Source organism: Pongo abelii, chromosome 22 (genome assembly GCF_028885655.2).
Source record: "Pongo abelii isolate AG06213 chromosome 22, NHGRI_mPonAbe1-v2.0_pri, whole genome shotgun sequence".
In the NCBI taxonomy this organism is placed as follows: Eukaryota; Metazoa; Chordata; class Mammalia; order Primates; family Hominidae; genus Pongo; species Pongo abelii.
The window spans coordinates 46,340,130-46,367,413 of NC_072007.2; the positions used below are offsets into that span (position 1 = coordinate 46,340,130).

Genomic DNA, 27,284 nt, shown 5'->3' on the forward strand with positions numbered 1-27,284 from the left:
TAGGGTCTGCAAAGTTTTTAATGTTCAAGGGGCTGTCCGTTTTGAAAGGTGTAAAGGAATTAACATATTTAGGTCCACTCATAGGGAAGAGGAAAAAGAAATTCTGGCATAGCACAGGGGTCAGGAAACTACGGCCCGCCACCTGTCGTTGTCAATAGTTTCCCTGGAGCCCAGCCGTGCAAATGGTTGACATGCTGCCGATGGCCGCTCTGCAGAATCGCTGGGACTAAGACCACAGGTCCAGAAAGCTTCAAATGGTTACTATCGGACCCTCCACAGAAGTCTGCCCACTCTCCATACAGCACATGATGAAATACACTGCATTATACTGAATATTGAAAAAAAGAAATATACTGCAACTACCGAAAAATAAACACAAACTGTATATACAAACAGGGAAAGATGTTCAAGAAATCAGGAGAAAGTTTTATTTTAAACTCTGCCTGCCTCCTGAGGCCAGCAGGCCCCGTTCATTTGGTTTCGCTAGGCTCCAATGAGAAAGGAATTTGAGTTCTTGGGAAGAATGAACCCTAGGAGGGTAAACAGGACTCTGGGCAACATTGTCTAAGCGGCGTCCCCGGCACAGGCCTGAACAGGATGAGCAGCCCCTCCGTTACTTACGCAGGCAGTCCCAAGGCCACAGGCCACTGAGAGCCGTGCAGGAAGCATCCCCTTCTCCCCACCCAAGGTCTAAGCAGTATCAAAACTCAAGAGTAAGAACAGAGGCCAAACCACCACCATGGTTTGCCATCAGCTGACCTACACTGAACCCCAGAATCAAGCAGACAGGCCCACCACGGCGCAGCTGTGCAGGACGAGCCAGCTCCCCAGGTAGAAAGGCCTGCCCAGGAAAGTCGCCAGAACAAAGCAGAAAGAGCCGCCATTCTTCCCAGGGGAATAATTAGACAAGCGCCGCCTTGAGAGGCCAGGAGCATACTTAGAGGACATTCCCTCCTCCCGGAAGCCGTGTGTCCCCTAGGGGGCTCTTCAACACTCACCTCAGTGCAGCCACACAGGGAATGGGCTGGTGGCTGGGCCACCCTGGTGGGGACCCAGGACTACCTCACACTGCCCCACACCCACCACCAATCTGCCCCTTAACCCAATGGTATCAGAGCATCTTAAAAGCACAACCGCTAGACTCTGATAGCTGCTGTGTCAGATAAGAAGCAGGCCCCATGGTGACAGACCACCCACGGACGCAGCTGGCTCCTGGCTGCCTCACAGTCCGCTTCTCTCCTCACAGTTCAGCACTTTATTCGGAAGAGCATTAGACCTGCCATCCAGACAGCTTGTCCACCTTCACTCACAGCCTCACAATTCCAGAACCTGTGCTGCCCCCTGCAGAAATCCTGCATGTCCTGGGGGCAGCCACCACCCCAATCCATGATGACACTCTTCAAATTAACTTCTGTTCCTGTAGGAAAAGCAAAAGGAAAAGGGTTAAGTTCCTAATTGTTGAGTAGATACCACTCATCGACTCTAAACTATATAAATTTAGTCCATCCATCAAACCTTAGTCTAAAATGTGTGACTTAACACCCACCAGAGGAGGTGACCAAACGCGCTTTGGTGAAATCAGGTAAAAGCTGTTTGCAAACTGTGCAGGGTCTCAGCAGATGCCCTGAGAATCTTTAGCTCTTCTGTCCACAAGGATTCCACCAAAGTTAGTTGGTTTATCAGAGTCTCTTTTTCATCCTTCATATGAGACACCTGAAAGTTATTAATTATTGTTATTGTAGTAAAACATATATATATCTCATAGAATGTACCTTTTTAACTAATTTTAAGTGTATGGTTCAGCAGCATGAAGTACATTCGCATTGTTATAGGTCCACTGCCACTCTCCAGCTCCAGAACTTTTTCTATCACCCCAAACAGAAACTCTACAACCATTCATCAATAACCCTCTTCCCCTCTTCCCCAAACCCCCAGTCACCTCTACTCCACTCTCTGTCTCTATGAAGTCGTCTGTTCTAGGAACCTCACAGAAGTGGAATCAGACAGTATTTGTCCTTTTGTGTCTGGCTTATTTCATTTCCAATAGTGTCTTCAAGCTTCATTAAAATCACTCTTTAAAATCCTAGGCATGTTTTCATACGAATAAGCTGATTTCTCATTTAACTAAAACATTTACTAAATAAACACATCAATGAGAAAGAATGCTTGAAGTCACACAGTAACTTTTACTTTTTTCCTTTTAATAAAAAGTAAAGGCAAAGATATGGAATCAACCTAAGTATTCATCAACAGATGAATAAAGAATACGTGGCATATATACCCCGTGAAGTACATTCAGCCTTATCAAAAAGGAAATTTTGTCATTTGTGACAACATGGATGAACCTGGAGGACATGTTGTCACATGGCAATAAGCCAGCACAAGAATGACAAATATTGCATGATCTCACTATACGTGGACTCTAAAATCATCAAACTCATAGAAGCAGGGAGTCAAATTGTGGTCACCAGAGGCTGAGGGGTTGGAGGGGGATTAGGGAGATGTTGATCAAAAGACACCAAATTTCAGCTGGACCAGAGGATTAAGTTCAAGAGATCTATGGTACATCGTGGTGACTACAGTTAGTAACAATATATTATGTACTTGAAAATTGCTAAGAGTAGATTTTAAATGTTCTCACCACAAAAAAATAAGTATATGTGATCATGCATATGTTAAATAGCTTGATTTAGCCATCCATAATGTATACCTATTTTAAAACATCATGTCGTCCACTATAAATATATAAAATTTTTACTGACCAATTAAAAATAAAGAGGCCAGGTGTGGTGGCTCATGCCTGTAATCCCAGCACTTTGGGAGGCTGAGGTGGGTGGATCACCTGAGGTCAGGAGTTTGAGACTAGCCTGCCCAACATGGTGAAACTCCGTCTCTACTAAAAATACAAAAATTAGCCAGACGTGGTGGTGGGCACCTGTAATCCCAGCTACTCCGGAGGCTGAGGCAGGAGAATCACTTGAATGCAGGAGGCAGAGGTTGCAGTGAGCCGAGAGCGTGCCATTGCACTCCAGCCTGGGAGACAGAGCAAGACTCTGTCTCAAAAAAAAAAATAGAAAAGAAAAAGAAAAAATAAATAAAAATAAAGAAAAAAATTGAAAGAAAAAGCATAGGTACTATGTTAACAGTCAAAAATGGAGGCCAGATGCGGTGGTTCAGGCCAGGCACAGTGGACACCTGTAATCCCAGCACTTTGGGAGGCTGAGGCGGGTGGATCACTTGAGGTCAGGAGTTCCAGACCACCCTGGCCAACATGGTGAAACCCCGTCTCTACTAAAAATACAAACACTAGCTGGGCATGGTGGCGGGTGCCTGTAATCCCAGCTACCCGGAAGGCTGAGGCAGGAGAATCGCTTGAACCTGGGAGGTGGAGGTTGCAGTGAGCCAAGATCGTGCTATTGCACTCCAGCCTGGGCAACAACAGTGAAACTCCATCTCAGAACAAAAATAGAGATTACATCAACATTTATTTATTTAAGGCACTAAACAATGCTCTTATGAAAATGCACTATCCCTAATAACATGTACAAAACAAGGAACTGCTGAATCAAGACACTTCTTTAAAGATGTCATATTCTAGAAACATACCTTTTGAAGCACAGCATTAGTCTCTTCTATGAAATAATAGCATATTTTCTGGGCTATGTCCAAACTTGTCTTCTCATTCGTATCTGAAATTACCTCCCCAAGAAGTACTTTTTTCCAGCATGTACTAGAACCAAAATGTTCCATGACACAATTTCAGCAGGCTCTCAAAAAACAGACTTTTCTATTTCAATGCAACACATAAACTCCTTCTCCTATTTCTCCAGAAGCATAATACAACTCATTCCATAAGCAGATTCCCCAAACCTCCACGCCACTTGCAGCTCCCATGTGGAAGCCGACCAGGTAATGAGAAAGGAGGAGGAGGAGCTGAGAATAAAAAGCACGGGGGGTGGGTACTCTCTGCAGGCAAGGACTGAATGTTATTATCATCACAAACCTGTGTCTGACCCATGAGTGAATGAAGTCCTGTTCCCGGCCATGGGAACGAAGCCAGTGACAGAACAGGAAGGCGAGTCCACAGCCGAAAGGCAGAAGACTAAGGAGCAAAGGCAGGAGTTTTCCTTCAAGTGACAGTCTGTCCAAAATAGTAGCAAACTGGGACACAATTCACAAAGCCAAATGCTCTGCGTCTGGAAGGAGGAATCTACAGCAAGCCTCTCCCCCATACAGGCCATTCCAGTGCTCTACTACAAAGCCTCGCAGGAAATGGGGCTCAGTCAGCAGGCAGGGCCCACTCTGGCAGGTCTGCTGTGGCAGGTGCAAGGGAGCCACAGCAGGATGCAGAGCAGAGGTGGCAGTGCCAGACCTAGACACTAGAAAGAAGAACTACCAGGAGAAAGAGGATGGAGGACCGGATTCTGAACACCGAGAATCCGGAAGTGGAAGTGGCTTTGAAGGGGAGGAAAGATGGCTGCTGTGGAAGTAAACAGGAGCCCATTAGATTCAGAACAGCTGGCAAGACACAGCCCTGAATAGTCTCAGAAGGCTTCAGTTTCAGAGATGACAGGTGAAATGAGTTCTCAGTAAAGAAAAAGGAAATGACTGTGTGTCAGGCATGGTGTTCATGAATAACCATTACCTAATTTAATCTTCACAGTTACCTAGCAAAGAAAGCACGATTATCCCCAGGCTAGACTCAAAGAAACACTCAGGAAAATTGAAGCACTCACCCTAAGTGACAGAGCTAATGAGGCAGAAAGAACTGCAAACACACATCAGCCAGAGCCCCACACGTGCTTTCTCTGCCACCCACTCAGTAAGCAGTAACTCAAATGGAAGAAAAGAGGCCTAAGGAAGACCTCTGGGAAACAGCCAGTTGTATTTAATTTTAGGCTGAAGTGTCCGAAAAGGACTCATACCTTGTTGCCAGAAGGATTTAAAGAAGCTACCATAAGTACACACAAAATAAAAGGTAAGATGAATGAAGGCAGAAAACAAGACAAAGGAAGACAAAAGGAGAAAAGACAAGACACAGCAGGAATGGGCCAGTGCGAAACCGCACGCCCCAACACTAGGTACATTTGGATGGACCTCAGATTTGCCTCTCAGTTTTCCAGTGAACAAGAAAAAGAAGGAAACATCAGTTAAAGAATTCATAGTATCTGTAAGATAAAAACACTCCATTTGCTAAGAATAAAAACAAAAACTATGTCTAGTATTGAGACCAGAGAGAAATTTTACTCCAAAAGTTCCTAGAGAAAAAGAAGGAAGCAACATCATCTCATCCACAAGAAGAACAGGCGTCACTGAAGGGGCACTGACTGTTCCCAGGCACTGTGCCTCATCTCAGTCAGTCCTCCCAACTGCTCAAGGACAGCCTGCACTATCTTCAAGAGGCTCTCCCTGGATATCTAGCAGCAGAAGGTTGAAGGCTGCTCTCCCTGCCAGGGACTCAGGCTGAAGCTGCCCCTGCACTGGGTACAGCACAGCTGGATGTGCCGACAGGTGGCTGCGGGGAGCAAGACTGACAGCAGGCAAGAACATGAGGGAGCCTGGCCAGGATGCACACCCACACCGGGGGCTCCCCGACCTGCCTCCCCCATGGAAAAGTCCAGCTCTTCAGCCAGGTTTCTGGATCTGCCCCAGGGCAGGACCGACGTTAGGGGCTCTAGCTCTACTTGTCCTGGGCAAAACCTACCTACTCTGAGACTTTCCTCTGAACAGTGCCAATGCCCACACTTTTTAAAGGATTTCAGGTCACCAGGAGGAAAATATGAGTACAAACAAAAAAATTATCAAAACTAAGTATTCTGATTATGAGTCTAAAACCAGAATTCCAAAACAGTTAAAACTGAGAAATGAAACATTCACTACATGGGCAAGTTACATAATGAGAAAGCAACTCCAATGTATGACATTCCTTTTTCCTCCCTGGTTGGGTATCTGAATGCAGGCCAAAAACAAACAAACAAACCCTCCAAAGTTATATCTAGCCTGTTGCTACAGCTTAAGACCAACACATGTGAAACTTACAATTTTTCAGCTTCCAGACATAACAACTTAAGGGCTGTGAGTAGCCTCCAAGATGGTCCATCCCATCCAAATGTCAAATTTCTGAAGCAGAAAAACAAATAATGACAAATCCATCATTTCAGTATTTCATGACCTCATAGCACATGACTGAAGAGCCAAACACCTTTTTAAAGGGGTTGCTAAATGTCATGTAACCTGCAATCTTGGTCAAAGGACAAGAGAAAATCAGTCCGCAAATACTTAAGAAGAAAGCCTAAGTAACAGAAAATTCTCTCCCCATTTTTTTTCTAAAGAGTAAACAGCTGGCCGGGCACGGTGGCTCATGCCTGTAATCCCAGCACTTTGGGAGGCCGAGGCGGGCGGATCACGAGGTCAGGAGATCAAGACTATCCTGGCTAACAGGGTGAAACGCCATCTCTCCTAAAAATATAAAAAATTAGCCGGGCGTGGTGGCGGGCGCCTGTAGTCCCAGCTACTCAGGAGGCTGAGGCAGGAGAATGGCATGAACCCAGGAGGCAGAGCTTGCAGTGAGCCGAGATTGCGCCACTGCATTCCAGCCTGGGCGACAGAGCGAGACTCTATCTCAAAAAAAAAAAAAAAAAAAAGAGAGAGAGAAGCTTGAACGTGGATGAGGGGCCGGAGGCAGGGCCCATGTGCAGGAGTTCCCAGTAATTGAAACGCTTAAGAACTGGAACTGCCCTGGGCATCCCACTGATGGCAGCCACCACTGCCAGGCTGCTCTCACACCATGGCGGGATCATTCCAAACTTAATTTCATCCAGAAAAGAAAATCCGAAAGGGAGAGCCTTGAACCCTGTTTAGCCACTTGGCATGGAATCACCTCGCTACCCACCTACCCCAAGAGCCTGCACCACGTTGCCAGGTGCGTGGGCTCTCCTGAGGCCCAGCCTGGCCTTTCCACATGACCACAGGGGAGACAGACTCACCCTGGACCACCCATCAACACATCCAAGCTCTCTTTTGGTACCATAATTTAATATTTCTAGCTTGTACCTTATGTCCCTAAAGAAGTTTCTTTCAAGTGTCTTATACTCCTTATGTCCTCCACAATATCAAGCACAGTTTCACTGCACATAGTAAGTGCTCAATACCTACCCGTCAGCTGATACAGGGTCAGGAGGTGTCTCACCCCCATGGAAAATTTAACCCCAGGTTTTCCACGAAAATTTCCTAAAGGAATAATTTTAAGAGGGAAAGAGAAACACTTACTCTATATAGCCATGATCCTTTAAAATAGAAATCTTTTTGTCCATCTGTTTATCTGTTGATGGAAGATATTTAACAAGTATTTCTATATTTAAAAAAAAAAATCAGACTGTTAGGGCATAAATTTGGACAAAAGTATGTCTCCCTTCCCTTCTCAACTCACTTCCTTTCCCTTTAGCAACCCAAACATGCATAAACGGTTCCACCTAATTCACACAAAGGAAGTCTACTCTTCAAGTCCAATTCAGTCACATCAGTATTGAGTCCCTGAAAGGCTGTAAGAATTTCAAGGCTGGAGGACTAAACACACATAATCTCAGCTCATGCTCCCACTAAGTAAATCCACCAAAAACAAGCAGGTCATTAGGACATCAGTATGACTGTTGGAAAATTACAGTCAACAAAAGTAGAGGCCCTGCAAAAACATGAGGAAAGGTTTACAATACTGAGCTTTTTCCAAACCAGAATTCAAAGTAGTCTGGATATTAGTGACTGCAACTACAAAAAACTTAAAGTAAATATGCACAAATTAACAAAGCTATTTGCAGAAGCAGGGTAATAAGGGATTTTTCTATTTTATTTTTAAAATGTAAATATAACTAAAATATAATTTTTGCTCTAATTTATTCAACAAATGAATACTTCATGGACATCAATATTAAATTTATCAGGATTTTGAAAACATGAAGCCAATCTCAAAGTTGGTTTTCTAGCAGCAAGACCCAGTTTTTGCTTTTCTATTTTTATTTTGAGAAATCACATTATTATTCTGCCTATAAGATGGAGTAGTAACAGCTTGGCCAAGTTTCTATTTCCAATCAAATCTATATTAAAAAATGCTTCAAATTATATATTTAATAAATCTCTTGCCCTTTCTTCATGGCCTAGAAAACTGCTTCTCTACAGTTTCAGAAAGGGAAAAATCAGTCTTCTATGTGCTTTTTTAACACTATATTTGGAATTTTCACATCTTAAGTGTAATGGCTAACTTACTATTTTAAAATAATAAAACTGGGCCAAGCATGGTGGCTCCCGCCTATAATACCAAAACTTTGGGAGGTTGAGGCAGGAGGATCTCTTGAGCCCAGGAGTTGAAGACCAGCCTGGGCAACATAGCAAGACATTGTCTCTATCATATGAAAAAACAAATATTAAAAATAATAATAATAAACCAGGCCAGGCACAGTGGCTCACTCCTATAATCCTAGCACTTTGGGAGGCTGAGACAGGTAGATCACTTGAGGCCAGAGTTCAAGACCAGCCTGGCCAACGTGGCAAAACCCCATCTCTACTAAAATTACAAAAGTAGCCAGGCATGGTGGTGCGTGCCTGTAATCCCAGCTACTCCGGAGGCTAAGGCACAAGAATCGCCTGAACCTGGGAGGCGGAGGTTGCAACAACCCAAGATTACACCACTGCACTCCAGCCTGAGCAACAGAGTGTGACTCTGACTCAAAAATAATAAAACCAATGATGGTGGCTAGTTAATAGATCACAAAAGAACATACATGAAATCAAATCTCATCATGGCATCAACCTCCAGAAACAAGGACTATAAACAGATTTATCTCTGTGATTAACACAGTGTCTTACCCACAGGAGGTGCTTAATAAATATTTTTTATTCATTGCTCTCTAATCCTATTTTCTTTAGTGCCAGTGACAACGTCTCAGTATCAACATTTCCATCCTTTAATACTGTATTTATTTCCTTAGCAGTTTTCCTTTTCTTCCATTCTATCTTCTGACCCAGTGCAATGAAAACTTCTCAATTATTCTTATCCTAAATATCAGTCAAAACTTGGTTGTTTTTACTTCAACACTGAAATGACAGTCAGTAAGAGCAAGGCTAGGCCTACCTAGAAGAAAATTAGTGATGTGTATGTCAGTCTTACGGTTTTGATATTTTTATTAAAACTGAAAATACACATCTTCAAATGGGGAAAAAAATTGTATAGTGTTAATGTTAAGAACAAAGTTGATTCCAACCTCTTGAGACATAAACACAAGCATGAGGATTATGGACGGAAACAAATCCATATTCCAGGAACAGCCGTTGATTATCGTGAGGGCCGTAACAGATGAATACCTCTTCATGCCTTCTCCAACGTGAAGTCGTTCTAATTTCGTAAGAGTGAGTTTCTTCATTAAATGCTGCTTTTACCTAGAAAGAAAAACTGTTAAAGGTATTTTTTAAAGTAAGGTGTAAAACTACAAAGCTGATTAAGTTATTACATAATATTAATGTGAGTCAGGTGCAGCTTTCAAACACCCATCAATAAATGTAACTACGCATAGCGAAAATGCCACTTCCGGTTTCATCCACCTCAACTTCACCCCATTGATGACGGAGGGAGTCCTGCCCTAGGGCTCTGGGGGTGGCCACACCACGACACCCAACACAGCACAGATGAGATCATCAGCAGTTTATTGGTCACGTCCACTCACAGCCCAGGGAAGGAGGACATGGTGGTGCCAATAAACTTTATCTGTAAAAAGCTAGAGAGTAAATACGTTCAGCTTTGCCAGCACTATGTGGTCTCTGTCACAAGTTTTATTTTTACAATCCTTTCAAAGTGTAAAAACCATTCTTAGCTCAGGGCTCTCGGGCCACATACCCACAGGCTGTAGTTCGTGGTGTGGTCTTCCTACGGTAAACTATAAACTCATTGGTTTGGCACATAAATGCACCAAAAGTCCCAATAAAAATAAATCACTGCTGACAGAGTCCCCATGTCTAGCATCCTAACGCACTACACACTCCTGATATTATTTCATCAACATCAACCACAGAAACACTCACCTAATCCCAGGCTCCTTTGCTCCCGACTGTTAAAGATACTTCTTTCTACAAAAGTAACAAGCAGACAGCCCTTGTTCCTGGGCTAAGAAAGCAGAGCGGGAACCTCCCTAAACTCTGATCTCACATGGAGAGCACGTATGCTTAGCACGTGGGCTCACAAGGCATGGCTACTCTTCTCCAGTGGAATGTCACATGAAGGCGACGGCCAGGACACAGATCCCAGCCATGTTCCTCCACAACACACCCCAAAGGGGTTACAGGTGAGCCGACTGATGGACTCCCTTCTGCTCTCCAAGCCAGGCCTCTAGCCCTGCATGCCCTGCAAATACATTCATTTCCTAAATGAGCCACCTGGGGAAAGCGCTGGGGAGGAGGCGATCTGTGACCACCTCCCAATTCAGGTTTCTTTCATTATTTACCAGAACCCTTTCCCCACAAATACCCATCAATTCAATAAACATTTACTGAACACCTACTATGTGCCAGGCCCTGCCATGAGCACTGGAGTGACAAAGAGGAACAAGACAAAGACCCCATTCTCAAAGATTTCAGAGCTCACTGCGAAAAAGAGCAAGTCAGTCAGCGATCAGAGCAAAGAGAAATGCTGTGACAGCTGTAACACCAGTTTAAAAGGGACGGGGCAGGAAAGCAAACTGAGCTTCAGTCCCGGAAGGAGGAACGAGGGAGAAGGAAGGAAGGCTCCGCACCACGGGCTGCTGGGAAAGACCGGACAGAGGATGCAGCACAAGGCTCTGTAGGCCTGAAAAGCAGAGTGAAGAAAAGGGGCCGAGGCAAGCACTGCGGGAGGGACAGTGGGGTCTAGAAGAACAACAGGAGCCTCCTGACGTCAGGCCAACCTGACAGGGTCACCTGAAGCCGCCGACGCCTCTCCCTGTGGTGCCACCCACCATCTACAGCCACAGGTTCTGGGCAGTGGAAGCCTTCCTATCCAAATAGAATAGCTGCTCCCTTGTCAGCTTCTCACCTGGACATGTGGGCTATGATTCAGCAGGTCCAGGTACGGAGCGAGCGCACAGGTGTCCAGCTCTGCAGAAAGGCATTCCCGATGCCTGGGCCTCAGGTACACGGCTCTGGTGTTGACGGTGCACCAAGCCCACAGCAGGGCACTGTAGCTGAAGATGCTGTCAACAGCCTCCGCAAACAGAGGCTGCAGAGAAGAGAAAAAGTCTCTGGAGGAAGCAAAGAACTCCTGCACGTGGGCTCTCTGCTCTTCAGCCTTTGCTTTTAAAGATTGGGGAAGAAGGTTCACCACTTCCGGCTCCAAACAAACAGGGCAGGTATAGGCCTTGGGTAAAATCTCCAGGTAAGGCTTCCAAAGAGATCGGTCCCCAGCATGCTTTTCTGAAACTAAAAAGGTGCACAGCGCCAGCAGAGGAGATGGAGGAGGCTTCCACCTTTGAAAATTAAAAGCCAGTTTAAAGGAATTACTTTGATTCAAAATACGAAATAAGCCAAGCAGTTTGTTTTGCTGCCAGAAGGAGTGCGTTCAAACTGTCAACACACTCAGTTTACTTAACAGACTCAAAAGAGTTCCTTCCTTCCTTCCTTCCTCAAGGCTCTTCCTCTTCGGGGGAGCACAGCCCCAGTGCTAGTGCTCTGAAAGAGCCATACTTACATGTCAGAAAAACTGACTCACTAAGCCAAGTTCCAGGTTTGTTTGCAAGAGATTCCTCTTTGCAAAAAAACCTCTTTGCTTCCAACTTGGGTCTCCAGTTGTAAAGCTTTTGACCTAAGTCCATTTGTCTCACCTATATAAAGATATAAAACATGTTGGGGAAAAAATGGTGGAAAGAACTGAGACCTGCACCATCCGATATAGTAATCACTGGGTACACAGAGCTATTTAAATTTAACCTTTAATTATTTAGAATTGAATATTTAAAATTCAATCCCTTGGTGAGATAAGCTATGTTTTAATTGCGCAATAGCCATTCAGAGCTAGTGGCCACCATACTGGACAATGCAGAAAAAACATCTCTGTCATTGCTAAAAGCTCTACTGGAGGGCACCAACCTAAACCAAAACTGAATATGCTCATATACACTTGTTGCAGTTCTAAAGCTTTTATTCCTAAGTTTACCTGCTCTATTACAAATTATGTATCACAGTATTTTTATTTGCACAATTGCCAATAAAAAGATCTCATGTTGCCTGAATGTATTTAGAAAAAGTTTTCATCAATCCTTCAACATCCAGATTCCTATACTGCCATACATTCTACTCAAAATTTCAGAATGATTCAGAAAATGTTAATAATGACAGCATCGTTGCCTCTACACAGGCCTAAAAGACCTTATTCACTTTCTTCCAAAAACATGCCAGGGGGAAAAAAGACCAGCACTTACCTAATGGTTAAGAGACAGTATACGCCAGGCACAGTAGCCCTTTGCCTATATCCCAGCACTTTGGGAAGCCAAGGTGGGTGGATCACTTGAGGCCAGGAGTTTGAGACCAGCCTGACCAACATGGAGAAACCCCGTCTCTACTAAAAATACAAAATTAGCAGGGCATGGTGGCACACACCTGTAATCCCTGCTACTCGGGAGGCTGAGGCATGAGAATTGCTTGAACCCGGAAGGTGGAGGTTGCAGGGAGCCAAGATCACACCACTGCACTCCAGCCTAGGCAACACAGCAAGACCCTGTCTCAAAAAAGAAAGAAAAAAACGGTATACTCTTTCAACCCTTGTATTTAGAAATCCCTTCCACTGCGGGTCTCTCTCACTCTGTCCTCAAAGATGCCCCAAAACAAAGGCCCAGCAGAACGTGTGCCAGAAAACAGTTCTCCCACATCAGCCTCCTCTCTTCTATACCTAAATAAAACTAATTCTTTCACAATGTCAACAGCTCTCCAAAGTTCAAGAAAAACTGAAGTACAATAAGGGTAGAAATGAGAGAGTAACTTACATTTGTCAAGAGCTACTATGATGGAAGAGAACAGGCTACTATGAGCCAAGGCACTCAGCTGTGATTTACATATATTATCCCATTTAATTTTTATTTCTTAGTCAGTGATGGATTGGGATATCATACCCACACTCCAGGAAGCCTATTAAAAACCTTAGAAATGCCATTTACAGTGAATTAAGAACAAACTTTCTGGCCGGGCACGGTGGCTCACACCTGTAATCCCAGCACTTCGGGAGGCCGAGGCAGGTGGATCACGAGGTCAGGAGCTCAAGACGAGCCTGGCCAAGATGGTGAAACCCTGTCTCTACTAAAAATACAAAAAAAAAAAAAATTAGCTGGGCATGGTGGCAGGCACCTGCAATGGCAGCTACTTGGGAGGCTGAGGCAGGAGAATCGCTTGAACCCGGGAGGCAGTGGTTGCAATATGCCAAGATCACGACACTGCACTCCAGCCTGGGCAACAGGTGAGACTCCGTCTCAAGCAAGAAAGAGAGAGAGAGAGACAGAGAGAGAGAGAGAGAGAGAGACAGGAAAGAAGGAAGGGCAAACTTTCTGGAATGGAGTAAACTTTTCACATCATTCAGGTATTTATCAGCCCTACAAGGGACTGGGTTCTAATGAATTATGTCTCAAGTGACGTATTTGCCAATGACAGACCTTAATGAGAAGCACTTGCAGCAGGTAAGCATGTGTGTGGTCACTTACTTAGTAATGTATGCCCCTAAGTAGCTTCGAATCACTGTGTCCGTGGTGAGCAGGCAACTCTCAGGCAACGAAATAATCATCTGTCCCTCCTGGCCAAAAGGAAAGTAAAGTTGAGGATGCCTATGCTTTGGGAAGGACCCATGAGTATGAGTCTTACCAAGTCTCTGATCCCACAATCACCTACCAGTAACCTACTGTAACTCAACCAAAAGCCACCAATGAGCCCACCAATGGAGTCGCTCCCAACTCTGCGAGTCAGCAGATGCACACGAGGCTGCTCCAATGCCAGGCCCCACAGCCCCAACAAAAATGAAAGGTTAATTATGTGACTGACGCCCACAAGCAGTCAACCCTTCACCAGAATGAGTGGTGGAAACATGTTGACAATTCAAATTATACTGTTTCTTCACTTTTTTTTTTTGAGATGGGAGTTTTGCTCTTGTCTCCCAGGCTAGAGTGCAATGGTGACATCTCGACTGACTGCAACCTCCACCTCCCAGGTTCAAGCGATTCTCCTGCCTCAGCCTCCCAAGCAGCTGGGATTACAGGCGCCCACCACCATGCCCAGCTAATTTTTGTGTTTTTAATAGAGACAGGGTTTCACCTGTTTCTTCACTTTCTTATGCCAGGAAATAGTGCTACCAATAGCAAACAGACAGAAACTACCCCCAAAAAATTGTATCCAGTGAAATCCAAGTGGTCAGGTGATGGTCTGCTCTCTACATAACCCACGCCTATGAGCTAAAGAAAGGCCAGCATGCCCAACACAGTAAGCATCGAACTCTACCACTTGCAAGAGTATCGTTTTCAGTGTCTCCCACTGAGATAGAACCACAGAAAGAAAAATTAGACGTAAAGTAATAGAAAACAGTTTAAATAAACACGGCATGAAGAAGCCAGATGTAAGACTCTCCTTTCATTCTAACTGGCATCTAAGTTGGTTAAAAATCTCAGCCAAGGCCGGGCGCAGTGGCTCACGCCTGGAATCCCAGAACTTTGGGAGGCTGAGGCGGGCGGATCGCTTGAGGTCAGGAGTTCAAGACCAGCCTGACCAACATCATGAAACCCCATCTCTACTAAAAATACAAAAATTAGCTGGCCATGGTGGTGGGCACCTGTAATCCCAGCTACTCGGGAGGCTGAGGCAGGAGAATCGCTCGAACTCGAGAGGCAGAGGCGGCAGTAAGCCGAGATTGCGCCACTGCACTCCGGCCTGGGTGACAGAGTGTGACTCCATCTCAAAAAAGAAAAAAAAAAATCTCAGCCAAAAAATCTTCCGGGATCAATTTCTGGTTTCCTCACCTGTAAAGCAAGATTAAGCTAGATGATCACTATGGTCACTTCCCATCCCAACATCCTATGATCCTCTGGTTCGAAAATATTTGGGTAAATCTCTTTATCATCAAAATGCAAACTGTACACTTCACTGTGCATTTCACTATACGTAAAATATGCCTCAACTTCCAAAAACTTTTGATAAAACAACCACATTTGAATGTACATGTGAAACAACTGCCAATTATTTCATGACCTAAACAAAAACTACCTGTAGTTACTGCTGCATACATGACATTTCTCATCCCCAAATTCTGCTACAGAATAAAGTCAATTACACCTTCCTCTAAAAATAAAAATATTGTACAACAATATGAATGTACTTAATACTACTGAACTTCAAAATGGTTAAGATGGTAAGTTTTATGTTAGATGAGCTTCCGGGTTTATGGATTCGTGGGCTGCTTCCACCTGCTGGAGGGTGGTGCACTCTAACTCGGGGACAGAAGCCCCTATGCTCAGGACTCTTGCAGACCTCTGTATCTGGCTGTTCATCTTCCATAATCAACTGGTAGAAGTTACATCCAAGAGGAAATAATCCAGGCAAGGAAGCACAAGCTGATCAAGATGTGTAGTTCTGTGGCTGCCAAGTTGTGGTTTTTGACAGATCATCACATCAGGGAAGACTATCCTCAAAAAGATTTTACTAGCATTGAAGGCCAAATGTTGTGAGGAGGAACTGGACTTTAGGGCTGTGGTGATGGATGAGGTGGTGCTGACAATCGAGCAAGGAAACCTGGGTCTGCAGATCAATGGAGAGCTAATCACTGCCTACCCACAAGTGGTGGCAGTCAGAGTACCAACCCCTTGGGTGCAAAGTGATAGTGACATTACTGTTTTGCGCCATCTAGAGAAGATGGGATGCCAGTTAATGAACCGACCTCAAGCCATCCTGAACTGCGTTAATAAGTTCTGGACATTTCAAGAGTTGGCTGGCCACGGTGTTCCTCTGCCGGATACTTTCTCTCATGGTGGCCATGAAAATTTTGCTAAAATGATTGATGAAGCTGAAGTACTGGAGTTCCCAATGGTAGTAAAGAATACGCGGGGTCATAGAGGTAAAGCTGTTTTCTTGGCTTGAGATAAGCACCATTTGGCTGATCTAAGCCATCTTATTTGCCATGAAGCACCATACTTGTTCCAGAAGTATGTTAAAGAGTCACATGGACGGGATGTACGTGTCATTGTCGTGGGAGGCCGTGTGGTTGGCACCATGTTACATTGTTCAACAGATGGGAGAATGCAAAGCAACTGCTCATTAGGTGGTGTGGGGATGATGTGCTCACTGAGTGAACAAGGGAAACAGCTAGTTATCCAGGTGTCTAATATCCTGGGGATGGATGTGTGTGGCATTGACCTGTTGATGAAAGATGGCGGCTCCTTCTGCGTCTGTGAGGCCAATGCAAATGTAGGTTTCATCGCCTTTGATAAGGCTTGTAATCTAGATGTAGCTGGTATCATAGCAGACTATACCGCCTCCCTTCTACCCTCTGGCTGGCTCACCCGGCGTATGTCCCTGCTCTCTGTGGTGTCCACTGCCAGTGAGACTAGTGAGCCGGAGCTGGGTCCCCCAGCCAGCACTGCTGTTGACAACATAAGTGCAAGTTCCAGCTCTGTAGACAGTGACCCTGAAAGCATGGAGCGAGAGCTGCTCACCAAGCTCCCAGGGGGCCTGTTCAACATGAACCAGCTGCTAGCCAATGAAATCAAACTATGGTGGACTGACTCCACTGGTAATTAACCAACAAAACCCTTGTAAAATTTTCTTTCTTTTTTCTTTTCTATTTTTAAAACCAACTTGCAATGCTGTTCATGGAGGATGCTCAGGAAGATGAGAGAAAATTAGTAGGATTAGCTGGAGAGAGTGGGAGATAGACGAGACCTCTGCTAGTAAGATGTTACTTTCATTTACAAATCCTACAGACAGGCAGAATAGGTGGGGTACAGAAAAATGTCAGGCTGTCAGTTACCCTTTTAAATTGCTACAAAATTTGTATGCTCATAGGCCATGAGGAACAAATACTTTTTTTTTCATGGTCCCTTGCTTTTGTTTTTGTACAAAAAAAACGGTTTTGCTACAAATATCCAAGTAGCATAACTTCACATTGTGTTGGAAGATTTGTCATCAGTGAGGAAAACATCTGCTTAAATTACAGGAACTTTTGTATTATACAGCTCTGAAAATTCTGCCATTTCCTTATTAACTAGCAGCCTTAGTTTGTAGTTTATGAAATCTTGAGGGGCTCTTTTACTGGGATTTCTTATGTTTGTTTTTCGTTTTTTCCCTCTTAATTCGGTGGGAGGGTCGAAGTGAATATAACCCAATAAAGGCTTCTTAATGACAAAATAAAAAAAAGTTTTATGTTACATATATTTTACCACAATTAAAAATTTTTAAATGATGAAAACATTAACATGGCGTAACAGAATTACAACATTAAAACATATCATTCTTTATATATTGGACTTCTTGTGTTTGTGATTTTCATCTGTTTAGGAAAGATAACCTGAATTCCCTTGCTCACTATGCTTGCATTTTAAAGAAACTATACTTTCCTTTAATATTTTAAAAACTTATCTTTTTAACACAACATTTTTAACAATTAAAATTACTTTTGGGCCAGGCATAGTGGCTCATGCTTGTAATCCCAACACTTTAGGAGGCCAAGGCAGGCAGATCACCTGAGGTCAGGAGTTCAAGACCAGCCTAGCCAAGATGGTGAAGCCCTGTCTCTACTAAAAAAAAAAAAAAAATTAGCTGGGCGTGGTGGCACACACCTGTAATTTCAGCTACTCAGGAGACTGAGGAAAGAGAATTGCTTGAACCCAGGAGACGGAGGTTGCAAGGAGCCGAGATCACGCCACTGCACTCCAGCCTGGGCAACAGAGCAAGACTCTGTCGCAAAAAAAAAAAAAAAAAAAAAAAAAAAAGGACCTTTTATCTACTAAAAAAAAAAAAAAAAAGATACCACTCCTTAGCCTAAACATATGTACACATCTGAGTGCGAGTTTTAAATAGAGAATTAAAAATAAGATAATTTTTAAATAAAGGAAGAAATTAATTTCTGGCTTCACAGAAAATCGTGCACTAGAGATCCTTTAAAATAGCATTGGAAGAATGAAAAGAAACCTTGGAGGCTGTCATTTACCTCCTGATTTTGTAGGTGAGGAAACAGAAGCCAAGAGTATGAGGGGTCTCATGCTGGGGCCCCCAGGCAGCTGAAGGCAGCTGAAGGCAACTCTGGCCCAAGCCTGAGGCCTCATCCTCCCCTAGCTCTGGTTTCTACCTGCTGCACGACTGCCTCACAGACAGCAGCAACTCCCTTAGCATACTGAAAACGTGATCTGACATGTAACATGTGCTGTGGCAAAGATTGCTAGTTGCCTATCCCAACATGCCTTCTCTCCCCCTCCTCACTAACGGAATCCTACTTAGAAGGCACGTGGCTGGGGAAAGGCCAGCACGGATCTCCTCCCTTGCAGCTGGCTAGGGCTGTGTACCTGATCACTGGCCAAGGACAGAGGGACTGGAATTTCCTTAAAGGAAGGAAGCCTGCCCTTCCTCACCCACTTGCTCTCTCCTGCTGCCCAAGTTCCAAGACACGCACCCTAACCTGAGGGTGCAGTTCCCTTAAGGACATGAGAGAGCTGGAAGGACTTGGGGCCTCTGCCAGCCATGGGACTGCCCCACCAGCCAGGGTCAGCCTACTCCAAGCTTGTTTCTATGAGTGAGAACAAAATAAATTTCCATGCTGCTTAAGCACCTCAATTTTGGGCTTGTCTTTTATTGCAACAAACTTAATCCTAGTTGATAGAACCATATTCAAACATATCTATTAGGTAAGTAAGAAATGACTGTATGTCTGAAATTTTTTTAATCCACTTCGTTTGAACCACAAAAACAAAGCAGCAAAATCTACATTGGGTTTCAAGGATCAAAGAAAAGTTCTCACCTGCAGGGATGTTTGACTCATCAGCCCTCTTCCTGTACCTAGGAAAGCAAAGACAGAAAGAGAGTAAATCCTACTATACCTTCAAGGTCCTAGAGATAACTATTACGGAAAAAAAAAAAAAAATGTGAACTTCAAAATTACACAAGGCTGAAGCTGGATGTCTCTCAGCCTTTGATTCCCAGGGGAAACAGGGAGTCAGAAAGCTATTCCAGAAAATGTCTTGACCTCCAGTGAGTTATAATCCTTGAAGGGCAAAGTCAGCTTCAGAGGTGAGACCTAAAGAGCACCGTGGACTTTATACAGACCTACTGCTGGGCCTCCTGCCGGACGCTTTGGGCTGGACTCTCTCCCCTGGGGCCTACCAGCTAACAAGGTGCTATTCCCAATGCCCAGCCAACCTCTGAGGCTAGAGCCCCAGGCCACTTATCCCCATTACCAGACTCAGCTCTCCCGAGTAAAGACCTTAAGACCCCTTTGATTGGCAGGCTGGCCAGTAAACCCCACTCAAGTCCCCACAAAGCCTGCAGACATCCTTCCCTCTCTGATCAGGTAACCCATGAGATGGGTTCTCCATGACCTGGTGAGCTCAGCTGGGTAGGTCAGCTCCAGCTGTTCCCTGTGAACCAAGGCTCCGGCTAGAGCACAGTCACCATAGTAACCTCAGCAGCTGCATTAATACCAATTAATTCAATAAATTTCTTTATTTAAAAATTAACACCAACTTCCAGAAGTTTCTCCCTCCATGCCTAAGCTTCTGCTCCTGGAACAGTCAGACGAACATTGAAAGGATGCTCAGATGACAGCTTTTCTGGCAGGTATAGGTATTACATGATCATAAGAGGCCTAGAGCATTAATGTCTCCAGTTCATCATTCTTCACCTTTCCTCTCTTAGCTGGGAGGGAAAATAATTCAGCCAAGTCAATGCAGGACTACTGGGAGCTCCCGGCTCACAGTGGCTCACTGCCTTAAGTCCTCCATCAGTTTCCCACAACTTAAATTTGATGCTCCCAGCTCATGGTGGGAATTCCTGCCTCAAGTCTTCCATCAGTTTCCTGGCAGGTTGGATTTGATGCTCCCGGCTCTTGGTGGGAATTCCTGCCTCAAGTTTTCCATCGGTTTCCCAGCAAGTTGGATTTGATGAGTCCCAGTTCATCTCCCCTCCCAGGAGGATACTGTCTGCTTATACAGCTGGTTCTAGTGTTAACTTATTTCATTGATTTTGTGTACCGCATTGTGGAGTTAATCATCCCTGTGCGCCAGACCTCCTCCTAGAATCAATTACTAATGGGAAGATTTTCTTCTACGTGGTTATCCTTCCAAAAACTTACATGCTAATCTAAGTGGAAATTCTCTCCAAACATATATATGAACAAAAGGTGGCCTATGGAATACATCTAGAAGATCCTTTACCTATATTTATATGATAGATAGTGTTTAATATCAAAAAACATATAGTAATCTACACTTACTTTCATTTTCATATTGGATATACTAGGCAAAGTAGAAGTGGCCATTAGGAGCTCATAACAGTAAAGCTTATTACAAATGTCTCAAAGCCTCAAAATTTCCACTATCATCAATCTACATGGAAGGCCCTGACCTGGCTAGTGCTTTTGGTGGTGAAAGGAAATGCTGGGGTCAGTTCCCAAGGCAGAAAAGAAGAGAGAGTCTAAAGATGGAATCCTGCTTAGGAGATTTCCTGTGCCTTCCACAAACTAAGATGAATTCCCCAGAGTTCATACATTTTGACTGAAGCCCAAAAATGTTACCTCCTATCATACACTGACTAAGAGCTAAAAACTACATGAAGCACTTACAGAAGGTTCCTTGTCCCCAGAACTGTAAGCACTGGACATGGGTCACTGCCAAGCCACTGTGCTTTTGCACCTGCAACACCTGAAATCTGGGGTTGGGGCCAGGGCAAGTTGTTCCCACTTTTAAAAATAGGAATCTTTACTGCTCCAAATTACAAACAGATGACCTATTCTCAGGTATTCCATCTGAACTATCTGCTGATTCCTGCTTGATGATTTTAAACCTATCCTTCTTAGGGCAAATGACACCAGAGATGTGGGCAGGCCTTAGACACGGCAAGTTTACTGCTGACATTACTGACTCTCTTGATCATTGGGAAAAACTCTGTTCTGAACATCTAAGGGTGTGGCTTTTACTCACCATCTTTGCACACTAAAACAGAAAGTCAAGCGTTATTTTAGAGGCTGACAATATGGTTCATGACCATCAACTAGAAGGGGCCCTAATAGAAAATGGCTCAAATCAAGCATTTTAGTTCAAAGTCATGATGTGTAACTGACTCACGGAGAACAACGTTACACACATCACCTCACTCAGCAAGGGGCACAAGTGGGAAATCATTTGCCTTGGCGCGGGGTATATGAGGAAGTTAATTTGCTCAAAGTTCAATTACCTAATGGGTACTTGAGTAATAATTCTAATGGCCAAGGGGAGCATTGTGTGGCATATGCTTTAACTTTTCTGTGAGGTGCAGCCTGCCCTGTGATGTAGAATTTTGGGGCCCTAATTGCACCACTATCTCTGTGCTACAGCAGACTCCAAATTATTTTAAAGAGCATCTTGCGCCTCCCTGTGGTTATCTCCTGACCACCTGTGGGAAGAGTGGAGTGGCCATGTATGCAGGCACACACCCATAGCAAGCTGCCCAACTTCTGTGAGAGAATGTTCCAGAAGAAAGTGGTTTTTTTGTTAGTTTTTTGAGACAAGGTCTCACTCTATCGCCCAAGCTGGAGTGCAGGGGCATGATCATGGCTCTCTGCAGCCTCAACCTCCCAGGCTCAAGCAATCCTCCCACCTAAGCCTCTAGAGTAGCAATCCTCCCACCTAAGCCTCTAGAGTAGCTGGGACTACAGGGCACACCACCGCGCCTGGCTAACTTTTGTACTTTTAGTAGAGACAGGATTTCGTCATGTTGGCCAGGCTGGTCTCAAACTCCTGAGCTCAAGTGATCTGCCTGCCTTAGCCTCCCAAAGTGCTGGGATTACAGATGTGAGCCACCGTGCCTGGCAAAATGTTAACCTAACCTCCTTAATAAGCACAAGTTCCAGAAGAGAATGTCAGTCTACCTCAGCTCAGTGCTGAAGCCCACCACTCCGCAATTAACTGGCCACACACAGGGGGCTCCTCCTCCAACCCAAGGGGAACACATGCAAACCAGCTGAGGGACAATATCCGCTGAGGCCCATCTGCAAGAGTAGCCCCTGCCATCTACCTGGCTCTCGTGTGGGAAAGGGCAGGACAGATGAAGGCTAGCTCTTACCTGGAAAACAAGCAGGCGCTAAGTTTGAATCTTGAAACTTCCTAGCTTTCAGCCACTTCCTCAGCTCTATAAATTCAGACTTGTGGCTCTCATTCACTATCAGGCAAGGAGAGAACAAATGGTGATTAAAACCACTATATAATCGGATTACCATTTTTAAAAGAACATGTCTGATGAAATGTGTCAGACAGACTTACAAAATAGTAAGAATTGGTGTATCTAAACATAGAAAAGGTACAATAAAAACACAGTATTGGCCAGGTGCAGTGGCTCACATCTGTATTCCCAGCATTTGGGAGGCCAAGGCGGGAGGACTGCTTGAGGCCAGGAGTTTGAGACCAGCCTGACCAACACAGAAAGACTTAATCTCTTAAAAAAAAAAGAAAATACAATATTATAATCTGATAGGACCACCACTATACATGTGATCCATCAACCAAAATATACTTATGCAACATACAACTACATTCATTCAGTGTAACCCTAATCAAAATTCAAGCAGGCTTTCATACAGGAATTAACAAGATGATCCCAAAATTCATGTGGAAATGTAAAAAGCCTAGAATAGCCCCAATATCTTTGAAAGATTGATTTTAAAACTTATTATAAAGCTACAATAATCAAATTAGTGTGATATTGTCAAGACAGACACAAATAGGTCAAAGGAACAACACAGAAAATAGGAAGAGGTCCACACGTAAATGAACAACTGATTTTTGACAAAGTGCAAAGGCAAATTAGTGGAAAAAGACAGTCTTTTCAATAAGGGATGATCTTTTTTGCTTATGGATCTCCATAAGCAAAAAAAAAAAAAAAAAAAAAAAGTGAACTTATCGATATCTTGTACCATATCCAGTTGGATTTACATAGGACTTTCCAGATGGCCAAGCATTTTTGTATTGAACAAGATACAGTATCTTCTTCAGGCAGGGTTACCCCGAATTTGAAGCGATAAATTTACATCCAAACATTTGATATCCTACAGGGAGCTGAAGGTCAAGACCAGAAAAAGAAACTTGGGAGTCATCCCCAGAGAAGACAGTTGAAACAATGAGTTGGATATCTTCACATTCCCACCAGGATCTAAAAGAATACAATGGCACCATTAAAAAGAGTGTTATTTAAGAAATATTCTCTTTGGGCAGCTCACGCCTGTAATCCCAGTGCTTTGGAAGGCCGAGGCAGGAGGACCACTTGAGCCCAGGAGTTCAAGACCAGCCTGCGCAACATAGTGAGACCCTGTCGCTAAAACAAATTTAAAAAAACATTAGCCGGGTGCAGAGGCATGTACCTGTAGTCCCAGGTACTTGGGAAGCTGAGGCAGGAGGGAGGCTAAGGCAGGAGATCACTTGAGCCTGGGAGTTCAGGCTGTAGAGAGCCATGATCACACCACTGCACCCCAATCTGGGTAACAGAATGTACCTTGTCTCCAAAAAAAAATAAGAAAGAAAGAAAAAAGAAAGATTCTCTTTGAACACTGTGTGCCTTTGAGAAAAGCTATGTGTTAGGCCGAGCATGGTGGCTCACGCCTGTAGTCCCTGCTACTTCGGAGGCTGAGGCAGGAGAATTGCTTGAACCAGGGAGGCAGAGGTTGCAGTGAGCCAAGATCACGCCACTGCACTCCAGCATGGATGACAGAGCGAGAATCCGTCTCAGAAAAAAAGAAGGAAAGAAAGAAAAGCTACGTATGAACAAACAAGCAATCACAAAAGGATTTCTTTTTTCATTACTGGCACTAAAAGAAAAACTGTACCTCCTCTTGATTCAGAACTTCTGCAGAGTTTTCGTCTTCTGATCCGGCTTGTTCTCCCTTTTCCTTTCTGCATGCTAAAACCGTAGTTTCTTTTTTCTGAAACACAGTTCTATTTTTTCAAAAAGGACAAAACTGTAATTTCTGTGGAAATGCTCAATCTAAAATAAAAAACATTTCTTTGATTTACTTTCCAGTTATATGATAATCACTGTTCTTTGTACCTTTAAGTATACAAACGTATATTTTGGTAAACTGTTTCCCTCAAGTGCTTTTGTACATGAAAGGTTTATACTGTGAGCTAAATCATGATCCCTACAGTAACAGAATTCCCATTATATCAGTCCCTCTAAAACAGTTTTATCTTGCAGACCTAGTGACTACAGCTTAATCTACTAAAAATACAAAAAATAGCTAGGCGTGGTGGCGCACGCCTGTAATCCCACCTACTTGGGAGGCTGAGGCAGGAGAATCGCTTGAACCCGGGAGAAGGAGGTTGCAGTGAGCCGAGATCGCACTACTGCACTCCAGCCTGGGCGACAGAGTGAGGCTCCGTCTCAAAAAATAAATACACAAATAAAAATAAAATAAGAGCTGGGCACAGTGGCTCACGCCTATAAACCCAGCACTTCAGGAGCCCGAGGCGGGCTCAGGTCTGGAGTTCGAGACCAGCCTGGCCAACACGGTGAAACCCCGTCTCTACTAAAAATACAAAAATCACCCGGGCGTGGTGGCGGCCACCTGTAATACCAGCTACTTGGGAGGCTGAGGCAGGAGAATCGCTTGATCGCAGGAGGCGAAGGCTGCAGCTAGACGAGATCACGCCACTGCACTCCAGCCTGGGCGACAGAGGGAGACTGTCACAAAAAATAAATAAAAATAAAAAATAAAAAATAAAATAAAATAAATCTACTCCTAAAACATACGAGGGCAGAAATGAGCAAGAGACAAGAACTCCAGGCAACATTAATACGCACTTCCGCAGCATAAGGTTCATTATTTGACCTAACGAAAGTCGGCATGTTCAGCTCCAGAGGCAAACGCGGCTGGTTCGGTCCGGGTCCCAGCGCTCAGTCCACAGACCGCGCCAGGAAGTGTCCCCAAGACTCCTGGGCGCTCGCGCGAGCTGTCCACCAGCACCCTGCTGAGGACCACGTGAAGCCCGGTGACCACCACAGACACAGGCACCGTTCCCGCCCCCACAGTCCTCAAACTCTAGCCATGAGGCCGTCCTACTGTCCGACACACACCGCTCCTGCCTCCAGAGGCCAGCCAGGTGAGTATCGCACCACGGGCCTCAGGCTCCTTAGCGTTACGCAGCGCGGCCGTAGCAATATGTGCTAAGTGAAGGACTCCACAAGATGAGAGGTTACTGCAGCGCACACGATAATGCCCGCCCTGGAGGGGACCTGCGACCTGAACTCAGTTCTTTTTACGCTGATGAATGAAAGACTAAGGAACGCACAGGCCGACTCTGCTCCCGTTACCCGGGCAACTGGAGGCCCGACCCGGAAGTCCTACTAGCTCACCTAGGCGCCCGCGGTCGCTTCCAAGATGGCGGCTGAAGTGGGCAGGCCCAAGGCACGTGGAAACACGAAACAGCCCCAGATGAACGCTAGTTAAAGGAACGGGCCAAAACTGCAGAGGGAGAGCTGAAGGCCGTCGCGCCCGCCTGGTGTCCTTAAGCAATCCAAGTCCTCAGTCTCCCGGGTCCGCCCCTTCCGCCGCGGGCGGCAGCTTCCGGCTAGCGCATGCGCAGTGTCCGCGGACTCGCCGCCAACGCCCAATACAGTTGGGGACGAAGTTGGCACCCCCACACCCCCATAACCCCTACCTCGAGTCAGCAGTCAGAAAATCCAGTAACCCGCAGGCGGGCAAGCTGCGCACTAAAGAGCCGGCCTGCGGAGTGTTTCCTTACGAAGTTAAACCACCTAGGGCGCGCGGCCCTCTTCGCCCCGACCTCAGGCATTCCTGCCAGGCTGGATTTGCCGGGTCAAGTCACTTTGCTCGCCAATCCCCGCCCCCATTCCACCGTTTCAGTCTGGTCCCAGGACCCGCCTCACAGGAAAATTCTAAATAACATATCTAAATACCCCTTCTTCCAATAGCGGGAGCTGGATTTGTGCCCCACCCACCCCCACTTTGATTACGGGCTATGCCTAGTAACTTGATTCCAAAGAGTACAGTCTGGAATGGTGTTGGGGGCTACAGTGGAGAAACCTGGCAAACAGTACCTTACCGGGTGGTCAAGGATAACATCATCAGGAAGAAATCATGCTGATAGCATGTTCCTGTGGTATCTCTCTCCAAAACCCTTCTTCTATGGAAATCTTCTATGGGGAAAAAAAAATGAGTACTCCTAAACATGTTTTCTGTCATGAAAAACAAGTACAGTTGTCCCTTGGTGTCAGTGGGGGAATGGTTCCAGGACCCTGCGGATACCAGAATTAGAATGCTCAAGTCCCTTGTATACAATGGTGTAAACCTAAGTAACAAAAGAGCTCCCTAAAAGAAAATGATACTTATCTGGGAGTAGTATTGCAATGGGAATATGCATGCCATAGTAAACTATGTGTGTTTTGGGGGAGGTTGAGGCAAGCAGATGTTTTTTAAAAGGAAAATGAAGATTATATGAATTGCTTTAAATCAATTATCTTTGGCTAAAAGAATCAATAACAAAGGTAGCATCAGTCCAAAGTTGCTGGACAGAGGTCCTTGCAGAAGTATTTTTGTGTAAGATTGGGCCTTTCTGCAAGGTTATGGTTTATGCAGAGTCTTTTGTGACAATTCTTGTTATGAGGCATACTGCATGAGAACCCTTCCTTCAAGGCCTTCCCCAGCTGCATTTATCAGGGTTTTGACACAAGTGACTCCATTTTGATTCTACAACTTTCACAATGGTGTAATATTTGCATATAACCTATGCACATCCTCTCATATACTTTAAATCATCTCTAGATTACTTATAATATCTAATACAATGTAAATACTAGGTAAATAGTGAAGGGGTGGCCTACCCCTTCACACCTGTGGGTGTTTCTCATCCGGTGGGATGAGAGACTGAAAAAAGAAAGAGACACAGAGACAAAGTATAAAGAAAGAAAAGTGGGCCCAGGGGACCGGTGCTCAGCATACGGAGCACCCACGCCAGCACCAGTCTCTTGAGTTCCCTCAGTATTTATTGATGATTATCTCTACCATCTCGGAGAGGGGGATGTGGCAGGACAATAGAATAATGGTGGGGAGA

At 44.7% G+C, this 27,284-nt stretch overlaps 1 protein-coding gene, 1 long non-coding RNA gene and 1 pseudogene across 7 annotated transcripts in view; 2 read left to right on the forward strand and 1 right to left on the reverse strand.

The window, feature by feature from the left end:
- Positions 1-26,044, reverse strand: SETD4 (SET domain containing 4). 6 transcript variants are annotated; one of them, XM_063720881.1, is made up of 12 exons: positions 25,567-26,044; positions 24,041-24,136; positions 22,288-22,383; positions 18,992-19,029; positions 13,704-13,792; positions 11,054-11,483; positions 9,255-9,429; positions 7,270-7,351; positions 6,040-6,120; positions 3,607-3,730; positions 1,547-1,713; positions 1-1,417 (listed from the first exon to the last, which is right to left on the reverse strand). In XM_063720881.1, the coding sequence occupies exons 2-11, from the start codon at positions 24,111-24,113 to the stop codon at positions 1,579-1,581; spliced, it is 1,323 nt and encodes a 440-aa protein (XP_063576951.1). In that variant the 5' UTR covers positions 24,114-24,136; positions 25,567-26,044; the 3' UTR covers positions 1-1,417; positions 1,547-1,578. The 6 variants fall into 6 exon arrangements, 5 of the variants coding, with proteins under 5 accessions (XP_063576951.1, XP_009232201.3, XP_009232200.3 ...); XM_009233926.4 differs by having other exon boundaries at positions 24,041-24,149; positions 25,872-26,030; XM_009233925.4 differs by having other exon boundaries at positions 24,041-24,149; positions 25,015-25,830.
- On the forward strand, positions 15,540-18,952 carry LOC112130526 (beta-citrylglutamate synthase B-like; annotated as a pseudogene).
- LOC129052314 (uncharacterized) overlaps positions 25,184-27,284 on the forward strand; it is a 5,706-nt gene continuing 3,605 nt past the window's right edge. The window contains exon 1 of the long non-coding RNA XR_008517308.2: positions 25,184-25,313. This is a non-coding gene — a long non-coding RNA (uncharacterized LOC129052314). The remainder of the gene's footprint in view (positions 25,314-27,284) is intronic.

What these genes read in the sequence shown, in the direction of transcription:
- SETD4 (XM_009233925.4), bottom strand. Translation starts at nt 25,059, where the DNA reads ATGCCGACTTTCGTTAGGTCAAATAATGAACCTTATGCTGCGGAA. An exon ending in AGCGCCTGCTTGTTTTCCAG is followed by an intron (nt 19,030 to 22,287) that starts GTAAGAGCTAGC and finishes TTGCTTTCCTAG; the next exon opens with GTACAGGAAGAGGGCTGATG. An exon ending in TGAGTCAAACATCCCTGCAG is followed by an intron (nt 13,793 to 18,991) that starts GTGAGAACTTTT and finishes CCTTTTGGCCAG; the next exon opens with GAGGGACAGATGATTATTTC.